This window comes from Mustela erminea, chromosome 15 (assembly GCF_009829155.1).
Source record: "Mustela erminea isolate mMusErm1 chromosome 15, mMusErm1.Pri, whole genome shotgun sequence".
Classification (NCBI taxonomy): Eukaryota; Metazoa; Chordata; class Mammalia; order Carnivora; family Mustelidae; genus Mustela; species Mustela erminea.
The window spans coordinates 67,720,179-67,740,877 of record NC_045628.1 but is presented as its reverse complement, the minus strand read 5'-3'; the positions used below and the strand labels follow the sequence as shown (position 1 = coordinate 67,740,877).

Below are 20,699 nucleotides of genomic sequence, written 5' to 3'. Positions count from 1 at the left end.
CAAATAAATAAATAAAATCTTAAAAAATATATGAATGTTCATAATATTTCACTGTTTAGAATGACTTAAAATATAGGTTTTTGGTAGATTCTCTCAATCAAGTTAAGGAAAGTCTTTTGTTTGCTCTATTCTGGTTTGCTCAGTTCTTGTTTTGTTTTGTTTCATTTTTCTTATTATGGATAGATATAAATTTACCAAATGCTTTATTTATTTTTTTTTAATTTTGCTGTAGTGAGATAATTGTTTATTTCCTTCTTTACCTATTAAGGCATAATAGATTTTTCTAATAGATTGCTGAAGATTTTTGCCTTTATGTTTTTGATGGGCCATATATTTTCCTTTCTCACACTGTCCTCTTTTGATTTTAATGCCAAAGTTATACTAGTCTCATAATATTAAAATTTATTTTTGAAAGATTGGAATGATAATGTTCTTTGAATGGTAGAGCTTACCTGTTTTTATCCATCATTTTTTCTTAAATATATTAATCTTTTTTTTTTTTGGTCTATCATATTAATTTCAAATATTTTTCCAAGTGTTAGTTTTTGTGTGAATTTTTATCATAAAGATTATTTTTCAAGATTTTATTTATTTATTTGACAGAGAGAGAGATCACAAGGAGACAGAGAGGCAGGCAGAGAAAAAGGGGAAGCAGGCTCCCTGCTGAGTAGAGAGCACGATTCGGGGCTCCATCCCAGGACCCTGAGATCATGACCTGAGCCGAAGGCAGAGGCTTAACCCACTGAGCTACCTAGCCACCCCATAAAGATTGTTAATGTCAGTTTCATCTCACTAATCAAATCTATTGGTCCTTCCCTTAAGCTCCAACATTGTTCAGTGTAGCCCAGGCACTAATTCATTCAAACAGGTAACCGATCTATGAGAATGTATGCCATGAATATAGAGTTTTGCACAGGCTAAATATCTGCTTTACTTATAGGCAGAGAAAATTTTGTCCACATGCAAACTTCTAGCTCTTATAAGAGATTTAGTACTCACATTATACTTAATTTTTAAAAGATTTTATTTATTTATTTATTTAGTTGAAAGAGAGCATGAGAGAAAGAGAGCATGAGCAGGAGAGGGAGGGAGAAGCAGACTCCCCACTGAGCAGGCAGCCCAATGTGGGGTTCGATCCCAGGACCCTGGGATCATGACCAGAGCCAAAGGCAGATGCTTAACTGACTTAGCCACTCAGGGGTCCCTCACATTATATTTTAAATTAATTGCAATATTATTGATTTAATCCATGTGGAATTCAGTTGTTATTTTATATTTGTTTATCCCTGGATCGATTTTAAGTCTATTAAATATTGTGATGACTGTACAATATTTGAATTAAAAATACACTGTAATTTACTTTATCATGTCACTTTTGAATACATGAAAGAATGAGTGATTAAATTGAGTGTATTCTTTGGTTCTGCTTTTGCTAAGCATTGTTAAACTGCTTTCCAAAAGAATTCAGCTTCAACAAAAATAAAAAGTGTTTGTTGCATTATTATTGATGGGGTATAAAATACATAAGATTGCATAATTGGGTTATTGTCCTTTGCTGATTCATCATTTAGTGTTAAATAGAATTATTTTTGATTTATTTATTAGGCACCTGAGTGGCTCAGTGGGTTAAGCCTCTTATGATCTCTCTTTGTCAAATAAATAAATGCAATCTGAAAAAAATATTTGTTTATTTAGTTAGTTAGTTATTTGAAAGAGAAAAAGAGGGAGAGGGCAGAAGGAGAAAGAGAATCCTGGAACCAACTCCCTGCTGAGCACAAAGCCCCATGTGGGGGTTCCAGCCCAGCACCTGAGCTGAAATCAGAAGTCAGCCACTTAACTGACTGAGCCACCCATATACCCCAAATAAAGTTATTTTTTATCAATGGTTGTCATGGTTTATAAGTTCCTCTCTTCTATATATTTTTATTTTAAGGAATATGTATTATTAAAATATTACAGAGATAATTTTAAAATAAAGTGGATCTTCCAGAGATTCCAAATGACAGCAAGGTTAATCTTTATTTATTTTTTATTTATTTATTTTTTTTGGTTTTATATTTTTCTTCATTAGTTTTGTTTGAAGTGTGTTGCACATGAATTACTGTAAATGTCAAGTACTGTGATTTTAGGTTCTAGTAAAGACTCTGTGGAGTACAATATGTCTTAGTTTGTGTTAAATTTAAGCAAGTTCGCCTGTAATTGTCAAGTGGCCTGAGGCTTTTAGGACTATGGAGAACATAGCACTGGATAATGTCCTCCAGGTTGGACAGGGCACCAGGGTGGCAGGAATGTAAGCTCCAAGATGGCAGGAATGTAGGACCAAATCACTTGAATTTTACATATTAATCCACTTTGATGAATATCAAATGTGGGTAATGTGGAAATATAGGAACAAGGTCTCACCAATCTCATATGGCAATATACTATTGCCTGCTGTTAAAGAATTTATGCTACAAGCAGAAAATTCACCGTAAGGGTTTTTCTCAGTCACAACACCTATTAAACAAAAAAGATAATAAAAAATGTCATATAGGTGGTCCTTTTCTGGCAGCGGGAGATGTCGCAAAAATTACATAGATTGTGTGTCTTAATGAAAAAACATGCTGCTCCAAAATGCCAGGATGGGAACCCAGATGATCCTGAGTGAGGAGAAGCAAAGTGAAAATTTGGAAACAGCCTCTGAAGCTAAGAAGATAGAGTGTAGCTCTAAGTTAGCAGACAGAGCATTACAAGGTCAGACATCCAAACGCCTGGTGGCTATGACTGAGTACAGAGGGTGGTGTGGTTGGATCAGTTACCTTAAAAGGGGCAGAGAAGGGGTGCCTGGATGGCTCAGATGGTGAAGCATTTGACTCTTAATTTTGGCTCAGATCATGATCTCACGGGTCCTGAAATCAAACCCTGCCTAGGGCTCCGTGCTCAGCCTCTTCCCTCAACTCGTCTGCTTAGCTCTCTCTCAAAATAACAGATCTTTAAAATAAAAACAAAAAACAGAGGCTAAGGAGTCAAGAGACCTTGGTTCATCTGCCATTGGTGTGGCCTCCAGCACATCATTCAACAGCTTCACCTTTGGAAGGAATAGCATTGCCTGTCCACACACAGGATGGAGTGACCTTAACAAAAGCGTGCTTTGACAGAGGTGGACTGACCTAAATGTAAGGAGGAGAAAATAAACTTTACTTTTACAATATTAAAAGTGATTATATATATATATATATGATATATATTACATATCGTATATATAAGATGATTACTGTAGTTGTAGTTTTATCTTTCTGGTTAATAATAAGGAAATTAAGTTTAAGAATACTAAATAAAATTTTGAATTTCGTTTATGAATAATCAGATAACTGGCCTATTGAGTGGCTGTAAGATTCCTAAATTTTATGTCCCTTTTGTTGACTATTATAATAGTATAATAAAATAATTCTTCCAAGAAACAATAATAACTATATTAATGCCTAACCTACCCATATATTTAATAATTCCCTGCTCATCAATTGCCTTTGTTGTGGTGGTGTGCACCAGTATTATGATCTTTTGAGACAAGCATTGACATTTTCCTATTACAATAGCTATGTGTCCTTATTGCCTGAAGATTTTTACAAATGTCAAATTACAAAAGCAGAAAACAAAAATTCAACCTAAATCACATTGCCGGAAGATATACCTTATCTAGATAGATAGATAGATAGATAGATATGTTACAGAGTACATATATTACAGAAAATTGGAAGTGTGCTTCATATTTTTTCAACATTCACAGGTTTTTATGGAAATATTGTAATCGCTGCAAGGAAATCTGCAGACTTTACATGGAACTTTGACTTTTTGACTTGTCAGATGCGGTGAGGCTCCTCAATGTAATACCACTCACAGTCCTATGGACCCTTGTGCTGAAAGAGGCTAAGATTAAAAAAAAAAAAAAATCTTCCCAGAAAATTTCATAACAAAGATATTAATAATCTTGTTTTCACTCTGAAAATTATCCAAATGAATATTTTACCTTAATTAAAGCTCACAGCTCTTTGATTGATTTTATTTTGTTAGATTGTTATTTGATTACTTTGTTTTCATGAGCGATAATGGGAATTTTTAATGTTCCATATTCATCTATCTAGCATCTATTTGACAAACAGTTACTTAATACTGATGATGGACATAATGTTATATGTCCAGCAGAAGAAAAAAAGACCAGGATTTGATTTGGTTTGGAGAGTGATTTATGGCCAAGAAACAGACTGGAATTCATAAATTCAAGAAGAAATTGAACCGACAAAGACCATCACTGTACAAGAATAAGATGAAAAATGACTTTGTTGTAAAAGACCCAAATGCAACATCAACAGCTCAGATGAGCTTTTATATTTATGTAGTAGTGATCATGTGATGCAACAAATTAAAGAGAAAAAAGCTTCATTAGAAAGAATTAGCAAATTAAATTGGAATACAACAAGATCTATCAATACCACACAGTGTGTTTGTATAGGTAAACATCTAGGCTAGATGAGGCCACAAAAACGAGTCTTTCAAGATTAAAACTATGGCCATAAATCTAAGCAGTATTACCAAAATAAGTTGTTTTTTAAAACTTCTCTGAGACTGCATAGAAATAACTGAAATAACACTTGGAAAAATTCTAGGAATTGACAGTGAGAAGAGTGTAGCAAAGCTTTCTAGGTAAGAGAAAAGTGATGGGCACCCTTATTCCTCTTAATGGAATGATGCCTTTATTCTGCTCACAAATAAAGAAAATATCACATAGATTTTTGACTGAATGTTGAGAAAGGCACAGGTGAAGGGAAAGAATTATTTTCTTTCTTTCCTCCACTGAGTTCCTTTAGCAGTGAACTTGAATCTTGAGATACAAGAAAGACCATCAGCAATTTATGAGCTCTGTAGCAACCTGCTAAAAGACTCCTTAACCTCTATTTTAAATGTGTCTCTCTATATATCTAAATCTATATCTATTATATCTATATTAGGATAGATGGAGGGGCAACATTTTACTAGAAGATGAAAACATTGGGGATTAATTCCTTACTTCTCATGCCCCAGGTGAAATATACAGAAGGGGCTAAGGTCCCAGGGAAAATCAAACCAGACTCCCACTACAGAGTTAGTTATACAGTGAAAAATGATCTCCTGCTTTTTTGCTTTTGGATCAGATTTTCTGTAACAAATGGGTTATATTTGCATAATAGTAATCTTAAAATATCAATTTTTTCATTTTCCTATACCAGTAAGTAAAAAAGGAATCCAAAAAAGTATAGATCATGCTGCTTTATAAATTTTTGTTTGCTTTTTTATGGTCACTTTTAATTTGAATTAGATAATCTATGAAAGATGAAATTGCACCTGTTAATAAAATCAGGTAAAAATAGACAAATATCATGGAAACTTTTAATTTTGCAGTGCTTTAATGAGATCTCTGCTAGCATTTCGGACTGCAAAAACTTCAATCTACTGTAAAAATAAAGAAAAATAAAGTATATGACTAATTTTTAAGTTCAAGAAGATGTTTAAAACGATTACATGTATTTTTAACAACCTCAAATATTCACCAGGTGGCAGTCTTTTCCTTAAAGGTGATCAAAATAAATTTGATCTGCTTTCTTTCATCCATTAAAAGAGATGATGTGACCTAGGTGAGCAGATATCTTGCATTTATCTGACAATACTGAATTTCAGTGCTGTCTGAAAACATACTCCCGAAAATATCCCTGAGGGGATTTGCTTATTCTTCTAAGGAATCATCTCCAATCATTTTCCTTTATCAAAATTTTTTCTTTTCTTTCTCTTTATTGAGAGTGAAACTACATTTTATGTGATAATTAATAGCACGTAGTACTTATTTAAACTTCACTATGGTTTTATAAGCCTGGCCCTTTTCCTCTCTCCTGACTTTTAGACCTCCTTGATGTAAGGGTCACGCTTCTTGGCTCCGTCCAACCTCTTTTGGATTCGCAGCCCTTGTAACTATTATGTGGATATCCAGGAAGTGTTTCCCAAGAGATTCCATCATTACTATTCAACAAGTTTGACTCCTGCAGTCTACATTAGCATATTAACCTAGGAACGTGATACAAATGTGAATCTGTAGATGTACACTCAATTGGCATGCTCGGTTCTTGTATGGTGATGCTTCTTGGGTGTGATGATGATGATGATGATGATGGTGATGGTACTGCTTCAAATGTAAATACATTGAACCCTTTACATGAAGGACTTCAAATTTCTGACTCTCACAATTGTGGGAGGTAGCCATTATCGTTTTCTGTTTTATGTTAAAATCATCATTGGGTTACACAAATAAAAGGGGGTGGAGGTAGGACTTGAATTCCTGTCTGTCTGATCTCAAACCTGAGATTTTTCCACCCTAAAATATTCCTTTTATGCAAAATAAAGCCTTAAAACATTTATTTATAGTTACATGTTTTTTCCTCATTCCACAAAAAATACTTAGAGTGGAATTTAAGTGACGTTTATGAAAAATGTTTCTATTTTATTCTGGACAAAAGACTGAATTTTATACCTGGCTCAAGAATGGATAATCTCAGTCATCGCTGGCAAGTTTCCTGGACTCTAAGCTTCACTTTTTTCATACCTGTATAAGGTGATGGTTCCAGGAGTCAGTGTGTATACGTGTGTGTTTGTGGGGGAGGGGGTGTGAGGATGATATCAAAATCCTTCTTAATTCTCTCTGATTTCAAAGTTAGATACTTAATTTTTCCTTTTTTGGTTGAAAATTCATGCAGCTTAGGTCAAGTTTAAGAAGAACTTGGTATAGTAAGTAAAATTCATCCCCAAAGAGTGCTTCTAGAACATATGATTTAATGATTACTACTGGCACGACAGACATTAAGTTTAGGCTGAAAAGCACTAAATGGAATATACTTACAAATGTACTTTACTGGGTGCCTGGGTAGCTCAGTGGGTTAAGCCTCTGCCTTCAGCTCAAGTCATGATCTCTGGGTCCTGGGATCGAGGTCCACATCGTGCTCTCTGCTCAGCAGGAAGCCTGTATCCCCCTCACTCTCTGCCTGCCTCTCTGCCTACTTGTGGTCTCAATCTGTCTTGGTCAAATAAATAAATAAAAATCTTGGGTGCCTGGGTGGCTCAGTGGGCTGAGCCGCTGCCTTCGGCTCAGGTCATGATCTCAGGGTCCTGGGATCGAGTCCCGCATCGGGCTCTCTGCTCGGCAGGGGGCCTGCTTCCCTTCCTCTCTCTCTGCCTGCCTCTCTGCCTACTTGTGATCTCTGTCAAATAAATAAATAAAATCTTTAAAAAAATAAATAAATAAAATAAATAAATAAATAAAAATCTTTTTTTAAAAAAGTGTACTGTATTAAGATTGGTCATTTGAGGTCAGGCCAGAAGAAGCAAAACTCCTCAGATGATAAAAGACTAATGGGCTGTTATACTCTAGAATAAAGTGTGCCAGAAAGGTATGAATTAGCAACATTTAATATTACTTAATTTATTAAATAAAAATTTTAAAAACTTAAGCACTTCATTGATAGAACTAATAGATATATATGTACAAAGCAAACATATTTCATATTGATTCCATTAAGACTGAAGAGTATATCACATTATTATATACAAAAAATTCATCTAACATGCCAATGTATTATACTTTCCCACAACCACCGAATACTTAAACACTTTGATCAATTTATGGAAATGCAATGGTCCTAGTTCCTTCTTTTACTGATGTTAAGTTATTTCAATTTTTGTCTCTTAACACAATCAAATACAGATACTTCTTAGACATCAGGGGCACTATTCTTCTACTCTCACAAAAATGCAGATGTAAATGCAATTAGAAATCTGGGTTATACAGAAAATAAAATAGTGTATTATATATTATTATATATTATTATAAAATAGTGTATTATATATTATTACTTTTATTTATCTCGAAGTGGGCAATTGATTGTTGGATTAGATTCCTTGTGTTCAAGGGTTTCTTTGTGCTGATTTTTTTTTATTAAATCGTTGACTCTATGGTCACATTTTAATCATATTTTGGTCACAGTTGCAGCCAAAGAAATCATAAAAATAATAGAATAAAGGAATAAGTGAGGAAATACATGATCCCTTTATCAAAACTTTGCTCGCCAAAACCATTCTACTAAATTTCCTGTGTCTTTTCATCTTAAGTTGTCCTCCTCCCCTCTGCTATTGCAGAGCCAAAGGAGCAGAAGCCAGTGATTCTAGAACAAGAATAATATAGTGATTCTATATCGCCTGAGCTTAGTACAAATAAATAAACACTGTAGGGGTGACTGCACCAGATAACCTTTAGAATCTCTTCCAAACCTAAACAACTAGGATTTTAAGGAAAAAACAGTTCCATTTTCCTTTATTTTTATTATGAAGGGTGTGTGTGTGCATGCACAAACATATGTGTGTGTACATATATGTGTGTGTATATACACATATGCACATACTTCTTGGTATTGTGAAGTTCACTAGGTAGGGGAACGTGATACATATTTTCAACATAACATTCTAAGAAATATAAAGGTGTGACTAGGCTATGATGAGAACAAACAAGAGGGATATTTCATTCTATCAAGGTTTCACAATTTATCTCACACATGAACAAGGAGAAAGATTTGTGTTGTCTGCAAAATAGCCTCCTTCAGTCTAGGAGACAAGGTCCCTCTCTGCAGACTCCACCGTCAGGTTCCAAGACAAGCTCCTCTCTGAGCCCCCAACCTCTGTGTCTGGCCAAGCACAGGTTGATGCTGTGATGAGCACTAGTCAATGGGTCATCTACACTCCTCTTAATATGCTCCTCTCAGCTTTTGCTAGCAATTTCTCTGTGCACGAGTACTGCTCCCTCATTACGGCCACTCTATTCCTACAACAATCTAGGGGGATTAGGGACATCAGATAACCAGTTTCATAAAATTGGATCAGGAGACTGGTCTGCAGGAATTTCAGGATGCTTCTGTGCAGTCAGGACGTGGAGAGATCGTTCCATGCTGCTCAAAGACCCAAGTTGTGGCATGTTCTCAAGGGCTGAGCTTGCTGCATGTATCTGATGGTCGAAGTAACCAGGCAGTTTGGCAAAGGAAGAGTAAAGACCATGAACACAGGATACCTACAGTCAGACCCCCCTTGGGAAAATTACTCAATTTCTCTGAGCTTCAATTTCTAGATGTACGAGACAATGATGTAAAATGGTCTTAAGAGAATGCCTGGCACATTGAAAGGCCGAATTACTGCTAACAATTTTTATTAGTAACCTTTGATCTGCAACCACTATAGTATAGTGAAATGTACAATGCATTTAAACTATTTTCTTTTTCAAATTATGAGTTTTTGAGGAACTAGTTTTTGAGGAAAACTAGTCAATATACTGCTAATTGAGAATTCACTGACATTTTGAGCAGGGATAATACACATAACAAAGTCAAATAAATGCATAATTATTTCTAATTTATACTTTATTCATCGTGGTGGTTTTGTATTAAAAATTCACATTTATATCTGATGGTAGTAGAATGGCTTAACAATTAAAACTGTATCTCTAAATAAACAAATCTCTTTCTCCCAAAAAAATCCAGAAATCAAGGAGGAATATTGCAATTAGGTTACACACATGAGGGGTGAGTATCCCACAAAGTTAAACCTAATTCCACTCACTCATGGTCTCATTTAAGTGGAAAAAAGCTATGGATTCAGTTGGTAAATCTGCAATTATGAGTTTCTCTTATCTTGCATAAACCACCCTTTCCTCTGGGTAGTCTATAAATTGGTCCTCCTGTCCGCCAAGCTCATAGTTTAGAATTATTGTCAAGCGTTTCTAATACATGATTCAAACAACAGTGACTTGGACATTGATATATCTAGAAGTTAATTGATCCAAAAAATTACTGCATAAAGAAAAAATTGTGGTAATGAAAATGAGAGCACTCTTTCTTTCTAACTGCTTGAAAAATTTGTTCTTGAACATTTAAAATTCCACACTAAAATCCTCATTTTCTTATGATTCAGATTTTACAGTAATAAAATTTTACTTATTTTGCATCTAATCAGAGAAAAAGTAAATACAAGTTGAAGAAAGATGGCATTTTGAAAACAGTTATGAAACATTCTAATCATAATAGGTATTTTTTTATAATTCCCAGTTATATTAACACCTTATCTATTTGATTAATTATAGTTGTTAAATGACTCGCTGTGATTCCTTAGGGATTAATTTTTCAACTACTATAATTAATTAAGTTCAATGAATATGTTGCTTACTGAGACATCATGTTATTATTTTTGGATTTAATCACAACATTTATAATGGATTAGGGGAATTTAATAAAAATGACTCCAAAAAAGCTCTTCATCAAAGCTCGTATTTGAAACCTCAGTTTCGATCTCTGTTATTCTAACATGAACTCACTCTTCATACTAGCACTAACTTCACAATGCATTTGCTTGGGGCAATATTTAGCCTCTTCAATCATATATGCATTTTTTAAAAGATTTTATGTATTTATTTGACAGAGATCACAAGTAGGCAGAGAGGCAGGCAGAGAGAGAGAGAGAGAGGAGGAAGCAGGCTCCCCGCTGAGCAGAGAGCCCGATGCGGGGCTTGATTCTAGGACCCTGAGATCATGACCTGAGCCAAAGGCAGAGGCTTTAACCACTGAGCCACCCAGGTGCCCCCATATATGCATTTTGAATTAAATTTAATTTACTAAGTATAAAATGATAAATAGTATCAAGGTGGAGGGACTTCCTGGGCTAACTCTCTTAATGTTAGGCATTTTGAGGTGTTAATTAATGTTTACAACAACCTGTTGAGTAAAGACTATAATCCCCCTCTTCTTTACAAACATGTCAAGACCCTAAAGATTAAATGATTTGCCTGAGATGATAAAACAGGATTTATATCCAAATTTTTCTCTATCTCAACTCTCTTCACCACATTGCACTCCTTCTTGGTCCAAAAATGGGGACTAAGAGCTCTTTTTGTATATTCTTATTCTTAAAAAGACTTTATTTATTTATTTATTTATTTGAGAGAAAGAGTGCGCACATGAGTGTGTGGTCATGGGGAGCTTGATTCCGGGCTTCATCCCAGGTCCCTGAGAGCAGACCAGAGCCAAAGCCAGATGCTTAATGGACTGAGCCACCCAGGCGCCCCTTATATGTTCTTATTGTGGAATGAAAATATCTCAATGCTTGGAGTTTTGTTCAATTCCTTGAACTTGTTTTTTTTGTTTTTTGTTTTTTTTTTCACTTGATTTTTAAGAAAGGCTAAAAGCCCTTTTCTCTTGTGGGTTGCAAACATATTTAATGATCATTATTATTTTACTTTCATAATAAGTGTGGTATGCTTTAAGGAAAAAGCAAGGGCATGGGCTTCAAAGGGATTATTTATAATTGGCTGGTCTTTGAGAAGAATAAAATGTCAAAGGAACTATGGAAGTTAAATCGTGTATTATGTGATGAGTCAGAATGACCAGTTAGCTTATGCCTCGTCATCATATTAACAGTATAACATAGGCCACCTTTTAAAAATTCTTCCATTTAGGACAGAATTATTCATATCTGTCATGATTGTCATTTGCCAGGTGACTAAACACGATCTATGCTTAATGATATAATAGCTTTTAAACTTGCTGCTGTGGAATAATGACTCAATTTGATTTTTAGACTTTCAAAGTACTTGTTAATAAAAAATAGTTTAAACCAGTTACTACTTTACATCATTGGGGATAGGTTTCAGCTTTTTCATATTAATGGTATATTTAGACAATATTGTAAGCAATTTTTCTATTGATGGTTTAAATCAGAATAGACAGAAAATATAATTAATGATTTCTCTACTATGTCGCATGATAGGATAAGTATTTTTGAGGGAGAGCATCTTTAATATTTTACTATATTTCTCTCTCTTGCCCACTCTTCCTCTCAGTCTTGCTCTCTCTGAATTTTGATAGTTCCTAAGATTATGGTCACACATATATTTCAGTTCATTTACTGTCAATACCCAGGCTGTAATAAAAATAACCCAAAGAGGTAACCTCAATTGGTTAACTACTGAGGAAAGCAAATTTTTTCATTGTGCAAGGGCGGCTCTAAAGACTAGGGCCTACAGATGGTCTTAGCACACAGTATCATTTACGAGGCATCATAGAAAGTTCATGGGAGGGACGCCTGGGTGGCTCAGTGGGTTAAAGCCTCTGCCTTCAGCTCAGGTCATGATCTCGGGGTCCTGGGATCGAGGTCCACATCGGGCTCTCTGCTCAGCGAGGAGCCTGCTTCCCCCCCACCCTTCTCTGCCTGCCTCTCTGCCTACTTGTGATCTCTGTCTGTAAATAAACAAAATCTTTAAAAAAAAAAAAAAAAGAAAGAAAGAAAAGAAAGTTCATGTGACTATGGGACTTGTTCCAAAGCCCAATGAGGGAAATGAAATGAGTGCAAGAGTTAAAAGTAAATTTTTCAGGGTATCTGAGGTCTTGAGGCAGAAAGCAAATGGTTTCGATCTGAAAATTTTAGATTTAAGAGCATAGTTCTCTGCCCAGTAACCAGAGATATATTTATTAGTACTCATATCGATTGAAAAAAAAATGTTCTTTAGTTTTAGTCAGCAGGATATATTTTGGGTTGGCTATATATTTGCATTATCATGTTAATGCTGGCGGCACCTGGCGGGGAGCAGTCAGTCAGGTGTCTGACTAGATTTTGGCTCAGGTCATGATCTGAGGGTCCTGGAATCAGGCCCCCTGTCAGGCTCCACACTTAGCATGGAGTCTTCTTGGGAGTTTCTCTTCCTCTGCCTCTGCCCCCTCCCTGCCCCCTACCCCTACTCTCTCTCTCTCTTTCTTTCTAATAAACAAAGAAAGAAAATCTTTAAAAAATGCCAAAACATCCTAATGCCAGTCTCTTATTTCAGACTCTTTGTTTTTCTGATTACATGAAGGGCACTGTTTGTAAAGTCATAAATTGTTTTAGCAAATCTACTGAAACTACTTTAAAAAAGTTCCCCTACATGCACTGAAGTGAAAAGAAAAAGAGTAAACTGAATTAAATTCTCCTTTGCTCTCTCTGAATAGGGTTTCCAATGACTGCATTTTTCAAATGAAAAAAGAAGTCATGCACTCTAGAGGGTAAATTGCCAATGCCGAACTTCATCTTCTCCACATATGTTGTGTCATTAAGATATTTGTCAACAGGAAGATAGATTATGGCATAATACAGTGGTAACAGGATAGTATGCTATTATAATGGGTTACCTTATAAAATACTTTTATAGAATTTGAACACTAGACTTTAAGAAGCAAATAAATTCATACTAAGACTCTAATGAACAGCTAAGAAAATCAAAAGCTCAGAATGACTGAGAGATTTGTTCTGTTAGAAAGTGGTGAATGGGGTTCGAAGTCGGCGTCTCTATTCCTCAGTTCTCCTCAGCTTCTAATGACTTTGTCTTCTTTAGTATTTATTGAGCAACCGAATTATAAATACTATAATATTCAAGATAGAGATCCTCAAGATCCCTTGAATATGGAGATCTAGAGACTCTTTTAAACTTATCTCTTATCCCAAATGAGGATGATTAACTCAGGATTTCAATGACTCCTATTCACACTGGTGTAGTGGCTTCAGCTTGAGAGCATACAGTTATCTTTCAAGACTCTTAAGTTCCATCACTTTGTGACCTGAAACATGTCGATTTTTCCTTTTTATGACTTCATTTATAAATGAGGAAAACAATAGCACCTACCTTTGTACAAAATGCTTATCACAGTCCCTGGCATAGTGACAGGCTTAATGAATATTATCTAGTATTATTGCTTTTATAAAGAAAATTACCACCAGCATCATCATTCAGACTATCTCAAGGTTCATTTTCTAGCTATTAAGTTATATATAGATCTTTTTGGTCAGGTCAAATACCAAGTCCACGGGGTCCCTCTTTTCCTTTTTTGTAAAATGAAGTGATTGGGATAGGTAATCTCCAAGATCTCTAAAAATTATAAAATCTGATACTCTTTTTAAAAAAGACTTATTTATTTATTTGAGAGAAAGAGAAAATGAGAAAGTGGATGGAGGAAGGGGCAGAGAGAGAGGGAGAGAAATCTTTAAGACTCCCTGCTGTGCACAGAGCCCGATAAGGAGCTCAATCCCAGGACCCTGACCTCATGACCTGAGCCAAAACCAAGAGCCAGACACTTAACCGACTGCACCACCCAGGTGACCCTAAAAATCTGATATTCTTTTCAATAGAGCTTTGAAATAAATTTCTTCAAATGAAATACTCTAGGCTTAACTGTTGAACTAATCAGTAATGTTTAGTGAAATCTTCTTCCCAAAGAATGGAACAATATAATAAACATATTAGTAAAATTGGGAGACTCTCATATATTAAATATCACTTAATCATTAATAAGGGCATTAACTGAAATCTCCTAAAGGCCAGGTTAGCACAGTATAGTTCAATACACCTAACATAAAATATACGATCACAGGCATTCTGTAACTTCCAACTTCCTCTAAAGTCAGTGGTTCTTAAAGTGCTGTCTCCAGACCAGCAGCATTCCTATGGAACCGTAAGTTCCGGGGTCTCATTCCAGACCTGCTGGATCAGAAACACATGGAGCAGGATCCAGCAATCCTTGATTTAGTAAACCCTCCCAGTGATTCTAATGGTGCTGAAGGCTGAGAACCACTTCCTAAGTGGAAAAAGGGAGAAGAAAGCTCTGTTGCTGATAAGCATGCACTGAAGCAGCTGAAACTGAAATTGAATGTGGCCTTGAATCTGGCCTGAGATGATGTCAAGGAGAAAGGTCTGCTGGGAATCATTAAAAGTCAAGTAAGAATCAATTGGCTCAAAACTGGGGCTAAGAAGCCACTCTCAGTTATCCCCTGTAGAGAAATAAGGTACTCAGAAGGTAAAAGAAAAGTATAGTAAAATTATCAGAGAATATCAGAGTAATGATTGTAGCAAAGGAGCAGTCCCAGTAAGATATGTGATGTTCCGTCTTCCTGTTTAATGCAGAGAATCACATGTTCTTTATATATATATATATATATATATATACACACACACATATATATATATATATAAATATAAATTTTCTCTCTTTTTTTTTAAAGATTTTATTTATTTATTTGACAGAGATCATAAGTAAGCAGAGAGGCAGGCAGAGAGAGAAAGGGAGGCAGTCTCCCCTCTGAGCAGAGAGCCCGATGCAGGGCTTGATCCCAGGACTCTGGGATCATGACCCGAGCTGAAGGCAGAGGCTTTAATCCACTGAGCCACCCAGGCTCCCCGAATCACACATTCTTTAAGCTGTCTACTATATGGAAGAAGTTAAGAATTACTCTTTCCATTTGTTGACAGTAAATTAAAAATAAATCACTAGAACTCAATACTCTGATTTATGTTGGTCTGCATTAAATATGGAAGGAAATAATTAATGATCTATGCCCATCTATTTATCTGGCAAAACTGAAATACCTTTGTTAGATGCTGCACTGAGAAAATCTTTTAATAGCCTAATAATTACAAACACTTAAACAATTTATAAGAGCAAGAAAAGAAAATCAATGTCAGAGTGATAGGAAGACAGGAGGCTTCAAAGTCCTCACTATCATCTGTGTATCAATCCCAGACTCCTTTCTTAAGTCCAAAATTTCAAATTGCCTCCTAGATGTCAATTTCAACAAAATAAAAAACTGAGTATATCCAATCAGGTCCTATAGACTATGTCTATAGTCTCTATGCTAGTGAATGGAGTTAACTTTTTCGAGGTAAACACCTGTCAACAGCCTTCCTCCTTCTTCTTTAGGCCCCTCTCCTACCTCTTCATGTCCTCTACCTACTAACAGTTTGTATATGCCAGTCAATACCTAAGAATTTATTTCTCCTTCATCTTTTCCACTGTAATCACTCTTACTCATATCCCCATGATATTTTTCCTCTCTTCACAACTAGACCTTCAGACTCCAAAGAATAGGAACAATGTCTACTCCCTAACATCCAGCACAAGGCCAGGCACAATAAGCATATGCAAATAGTAACTTGTTCTCTGGAGAATGTACACAAACCAATCTGAAACACAGCTCCTGTGACTTCAGGATGCCATGCACACGGTGTCTTCTTCCAGACAAAGAAAGGAATGTGTGACGAATTTATAGAAGAGTATATTTCCTGATCCACATTTCTCACTTTTTAAGTTCCTTTTTAATTTTTTTTTTAGATTTTATTTATTTATTTGAGAGAGAGACAGTGAGAGAGAGCATGAGCAAGGAGAAGGTCAGAGAGCAAAGCAGACTCCCCGTGGAGCTGGGAGCCTGATGTGGGACTCGATCCCGGGACTCCGGGATCATGACCTGAGCCGAAGGCAGTCATCCAACCAACTGAGCCACCCAGGCGTCCCCCTTTTTAAATTTTTTAATTTGTTTACTTTTGTGTGTGAGAGAGAAGGAGAGAGAGACTAGGCATGGGTAGGGGGAAGGGTAGAGAGAGAAGCAGATTCCCCGCTGAGCAGGGTGCTGGACGCCTGGCTCAATGCGGGAGCTCAACCCCAGGACCCTGGTATTATAACTTAAGCCAAGGCAGATGCTTAACCGACTGAGCCACCCAGGTGCCCACATTTTAGGTTCTTAAGTAAGTGTTCTAATAATCAGATTTGTATAATTTTTATATTATATCCTTATTCTTGACTCATTTCTGGACAATTTATGTTTATTTCGTCCACTTGGATGTTATTGTTTCTAGGTATAAACACTTGGCTTTAGTGATCTCAATAGAATTAATGGCAATGCGTCCCACAGTCTTTGGGGGATGCCCATGTGATAATACACAAAATGGCTTACAACAATCACAGGAATCATCTAAGAAATTATAATTTACAAGAGAAAAAAATTCCTGTTACAAACATATTTGCTACATACAACACAGATGTATGGAAACTTACTCCAAAACGTGTTGGCTGTACCTAAGAGATGTATTATCTAAGTAAATCACAGATAAACGGCCAAGATCTAATGGGATTTACTGTATCTCCCATCGCCAGCCCAGAGAGCATCTTTTGTATGCTACATTGTATACATGTTATGTTCTAACAATAAGGTAACACTGGTTTTGTTCTTTCAAAATTATCAAATTCAAATAAAAAGATACATTTTTTTTTTTTGGTTGTTTATTCTTAGTGCCTTCACGGAAGAGGAATTCTAGAATGTGCAAATACAAAAGGAAAATTCTTGGCCAGCAAATAGATACAAGAGAAATCTTCCAGAAACACATGGCCTGGGATATTTCTGACTCCTGGCAGACTGCAAACCTTTACTGCCTTTTGTTAATAATCAGGGTTCAGATCAAGTGCCTGTAAGGAGCCAGGACCTACTTATGAGACCAGAGTTTAGCTCAGAAGTTGAGTATCTTCCAACAAACACTCTTATAATAGCAGATATCTTCTCCAGACACCAAATTACTCTGGCCAGCACAAATGTCATTTGCTAAAGAGACATTGAAATGTATGGCCAGTGTTCACTACAGAACAGAGCTAAAGTTATTTAGTAATAAATGTAAAAAGTCCACTTAATGACAGTTTTGTCCTTTAGATTCAGTGCAATCTAAAATGATCTAGATTGCAGTCACAACATCGGCCTCACGGTCCCCTATATGGACATAAGACAAGAGGGTGCACAATACAAGGTCGTTGTTGTTAGAAACCATGGGGTACAACTAGAAGAAATTTCAAAATCACAAGGTGACAAAAGAAGCAGCAATTAAACTTACACAGAAGGTAACAGACTCCTACTCATTCCTATCTGTGTCTGCAGTTCCCTTTGCAGTAAAAGCCTGGGCCATAACATATATCTTTAGCTATAACTATGACCTGGTCACTCCTGTCAAGGTTTGGACAAGTTTCAAAGGACAGATGCAACAGGAGAATTTTCTGCCAGTAAAATTTTAGCGATGCGATGGGAAAGTAACACACAAACAATGGGATATGAAACCAACCACAAAAAGCTAGTAAAGCAACAAGCAAAGATGTTGTCCTTGTGGACTGTTGCTTTCTGAAAGCTTGGGGTCAGGTAAGGGGAGGGGTGAATGGTGGGCAGGCATAAAAAAGGACCATAGAACACAGGCTTCTGAGAATGCAGCAAGAGTTCTTCTTCTTCTACTTCTTCTTCTGCTTTTTTTTTTTCCAGGAGACACCCAGCCATGAAGTTGCTCTGCTAATAATGGCAAGGATTCTGATAAAAGTCCTCCAGTAAAGGAGAGATAACAGGAGTTACAGCAGAGCTGGCTTTAAAAGAATGCAGCGTCTCCTAACAGTCTGCACAGACTGTGCATTACCCAATACAGCAGAAATGGCTACAGTAGAATCACACACATTTGAAGATGTTATTCTAAAAGGCACATTTTTGCAGTATGTGCAATGTCTTTGCAATTAGTCGATAGGACCTCAAGCAGGGAAGTGAAGGGTTCAGTGTGAGAGGAAAAAGGATCCAACAGACAATTCGGATACAGGGCAGTCACAAACAGAAGGGTCTAGACAGACAAGAACAGATTCCTTTTTCGTTCTTGTTTATGATTTCTCCACTTCCTTAGTGATTAAAAAAAAAAAGTCAAATAACAACAACAAAAATAGGAAGTCAGGAAAAAAAACCCACACATTGTAGAATTGTGTGCCATTTTAGCATATTTTCATTTAGTGATGACACTAAGATATAGCAACATTTTGGCATGCAGTTAAACCTACAGTCAGGGGTTAGGTATTTTCCAATAATCCTTTTTTTTAATTTGCCTCAATTTAAAAGAATCCACTGGAGTTTGTTAATGAACAATAACAAAATTAAATGATACAATTCATATCTACTTGCAGTAAGATGCAGAATTCCAGAACAGGCAAGCAGATGAAACAGGAAAATAGCAAACGGATTCAGCCTGCTGCGGCAGAGTGTTGGAAATGAAAAGGCAAGAGGAAAAATACCCACACATGCAGAGTGAGCCTCAGACAACATTCTAGGCTGGGCTGGAAACACAGGAATGTTTCCAATGAATGGGAAGCCGCCATGGGCTCCTTTGTTCTGCTTTAGTTCTCACTGAAGGGCTGGTTTGCCAGGGCACGACGGGCAGGTGCCGGTGACTGTCGGCAGGTGTGAAGTGTGTACTTACCACTAGTTCCCTATCATAATAGTTCTGATTTCCGTGCTTCTAATTCTTAAAGTTTAGAGAGAATCTGAATATCCACAGAAACCTTCTGCAAGCACAGTCTATCAAAAACGGTGCTTTGGCACATACCTGTTTTTCGCCACTGGGTTTTTTGTGGTTCAGTAACAGCTCAACAGCTCCGACAACTTCCTTCCTGATAGCGTGTAATAGGGCATCTCCAACATAGACATTAAAGCTTAAAAGAAGTTCAATGAGCTCCAAGTTCTCATTTTCAATTGCGATGAGGAGAGCAGTTCTTCCAAGAGGATCAATGCAATTAATATTGATTTTAAAATAAATTTCAGCTTCCTCCAGGGATTTCTTGACACTTGCATAATCTCCCTTTTCCACAGCATTTAAGTAGGCTTTTTCTGACGGTGAGAGTTCTGATTCCGCTCGGACTATCCTTAGAGGGATCCGATCTCTGTAGGGAGCATTCACGTTCCTTTTGTAGTAGAACTGAGCCATGTTTCATGCCATGCTATTTCCTTGTCTCTGAAAGTGCAAAGAGAACCCAAAATATGCAAGGATTAGTGCTGGTACACTTTTTAATCATGGTGCATCACACTTAACAACTAACAATAATGCCAATAATAATAATGATACCATTTTATTAAATAATAAGAGTTATTTTCTCTTCAACAGTGGAAACAGCCTTAATCATTATTCAGTTATATAGAAACACAATTGCAAATTCCTAATCTAAGAGGAATAAAAACTGGGAATGTTACTTAAAAGGTGACACCTGTCAGAGGATATACCTGCAATTTTTGGAAATTATTTACAAAATGTGTCATAAATATATGCAGTTTTTAGCAGGGAACCTTGAAAATCAAAGGCTGTATTTTTGAGGTCCTAAAACTGCACCGAGGATATTCAAATGTATCATTCACTGTCAATTTTGTTCATCATGGAGATGCTGTCAAAACTATGAAATATCACTTTCTTAGAAAAATGCTTTTCATTTGTCATGTATTCTATTCTTAAAGTTAGTAAGTACTGACATCAAAGTTGATGTGAATTAATAATATTAATGTCAATAAAATATCATATTGAACCCCGATGAGTATAAATTTTTTTTCCCATTTGTAAGTGAATTCACTGAGGGGGAAAGAACCGAGATATTAATGATCAAGATGAATCTAAGCAATTCAAGTTCCAAAGGAAGAATTTAGAAATGGATTAAATATAGAGTTTATTATGAAAATGCTCTTTTCTTAATTCTATTACCTTTAATACCATGAAGCAGTAAACCACAAGACAGGAATATATTCATTGCAAAACATAAAGATACACTGCCGTAAAGATACAGTTGAAGATGAGGGAATTACTTTAAAAAATAAAAGAACATCTTAAGATAGATTGATAGGAACAAAGTCACTGGAAACTCTATTGATTTAGTATCATCCTACTGATAAATATTTACAGAAAAATCTATTGTTTGGAATATAATTTTTTATTGCTGTTCCTGATTTCATACTTATGTGCTGAACTATTGTTTTATTATTCT

The 20,699-nt window shown here is 36.0% G+C and overlaps 1 protein-coding gene across 3 annotated transcripts in view; it reads right to left on the bottom strand.

The window, feature by feature from the left end:
* Positions 1 to 20,699, bottom strand: part of TRPC4 (transient receptor potential cation channel subfamily C member 4) — a 205,548-nt gene that overhangs the window by 130,384 nt on the left and 54,465 nt on the right. For all 3 annotated transcript variants that reach the window (XM_032315137.1, XM_032315135.1, XM_032315138.1), the window contains exon 2: positions 19,280 to 19,684. In XM_032315137.1, coding sequence (XP_032171028.1) covers positions 19,280 to 19,657 — 378 coding nt within the window. In that variant the 5' untranslated portion in view covers positions 19,658 to 19,684. The remainder of the gene's footprint in view (positions 1 to 19,279; positions 19,685 to 20,699) is intronic.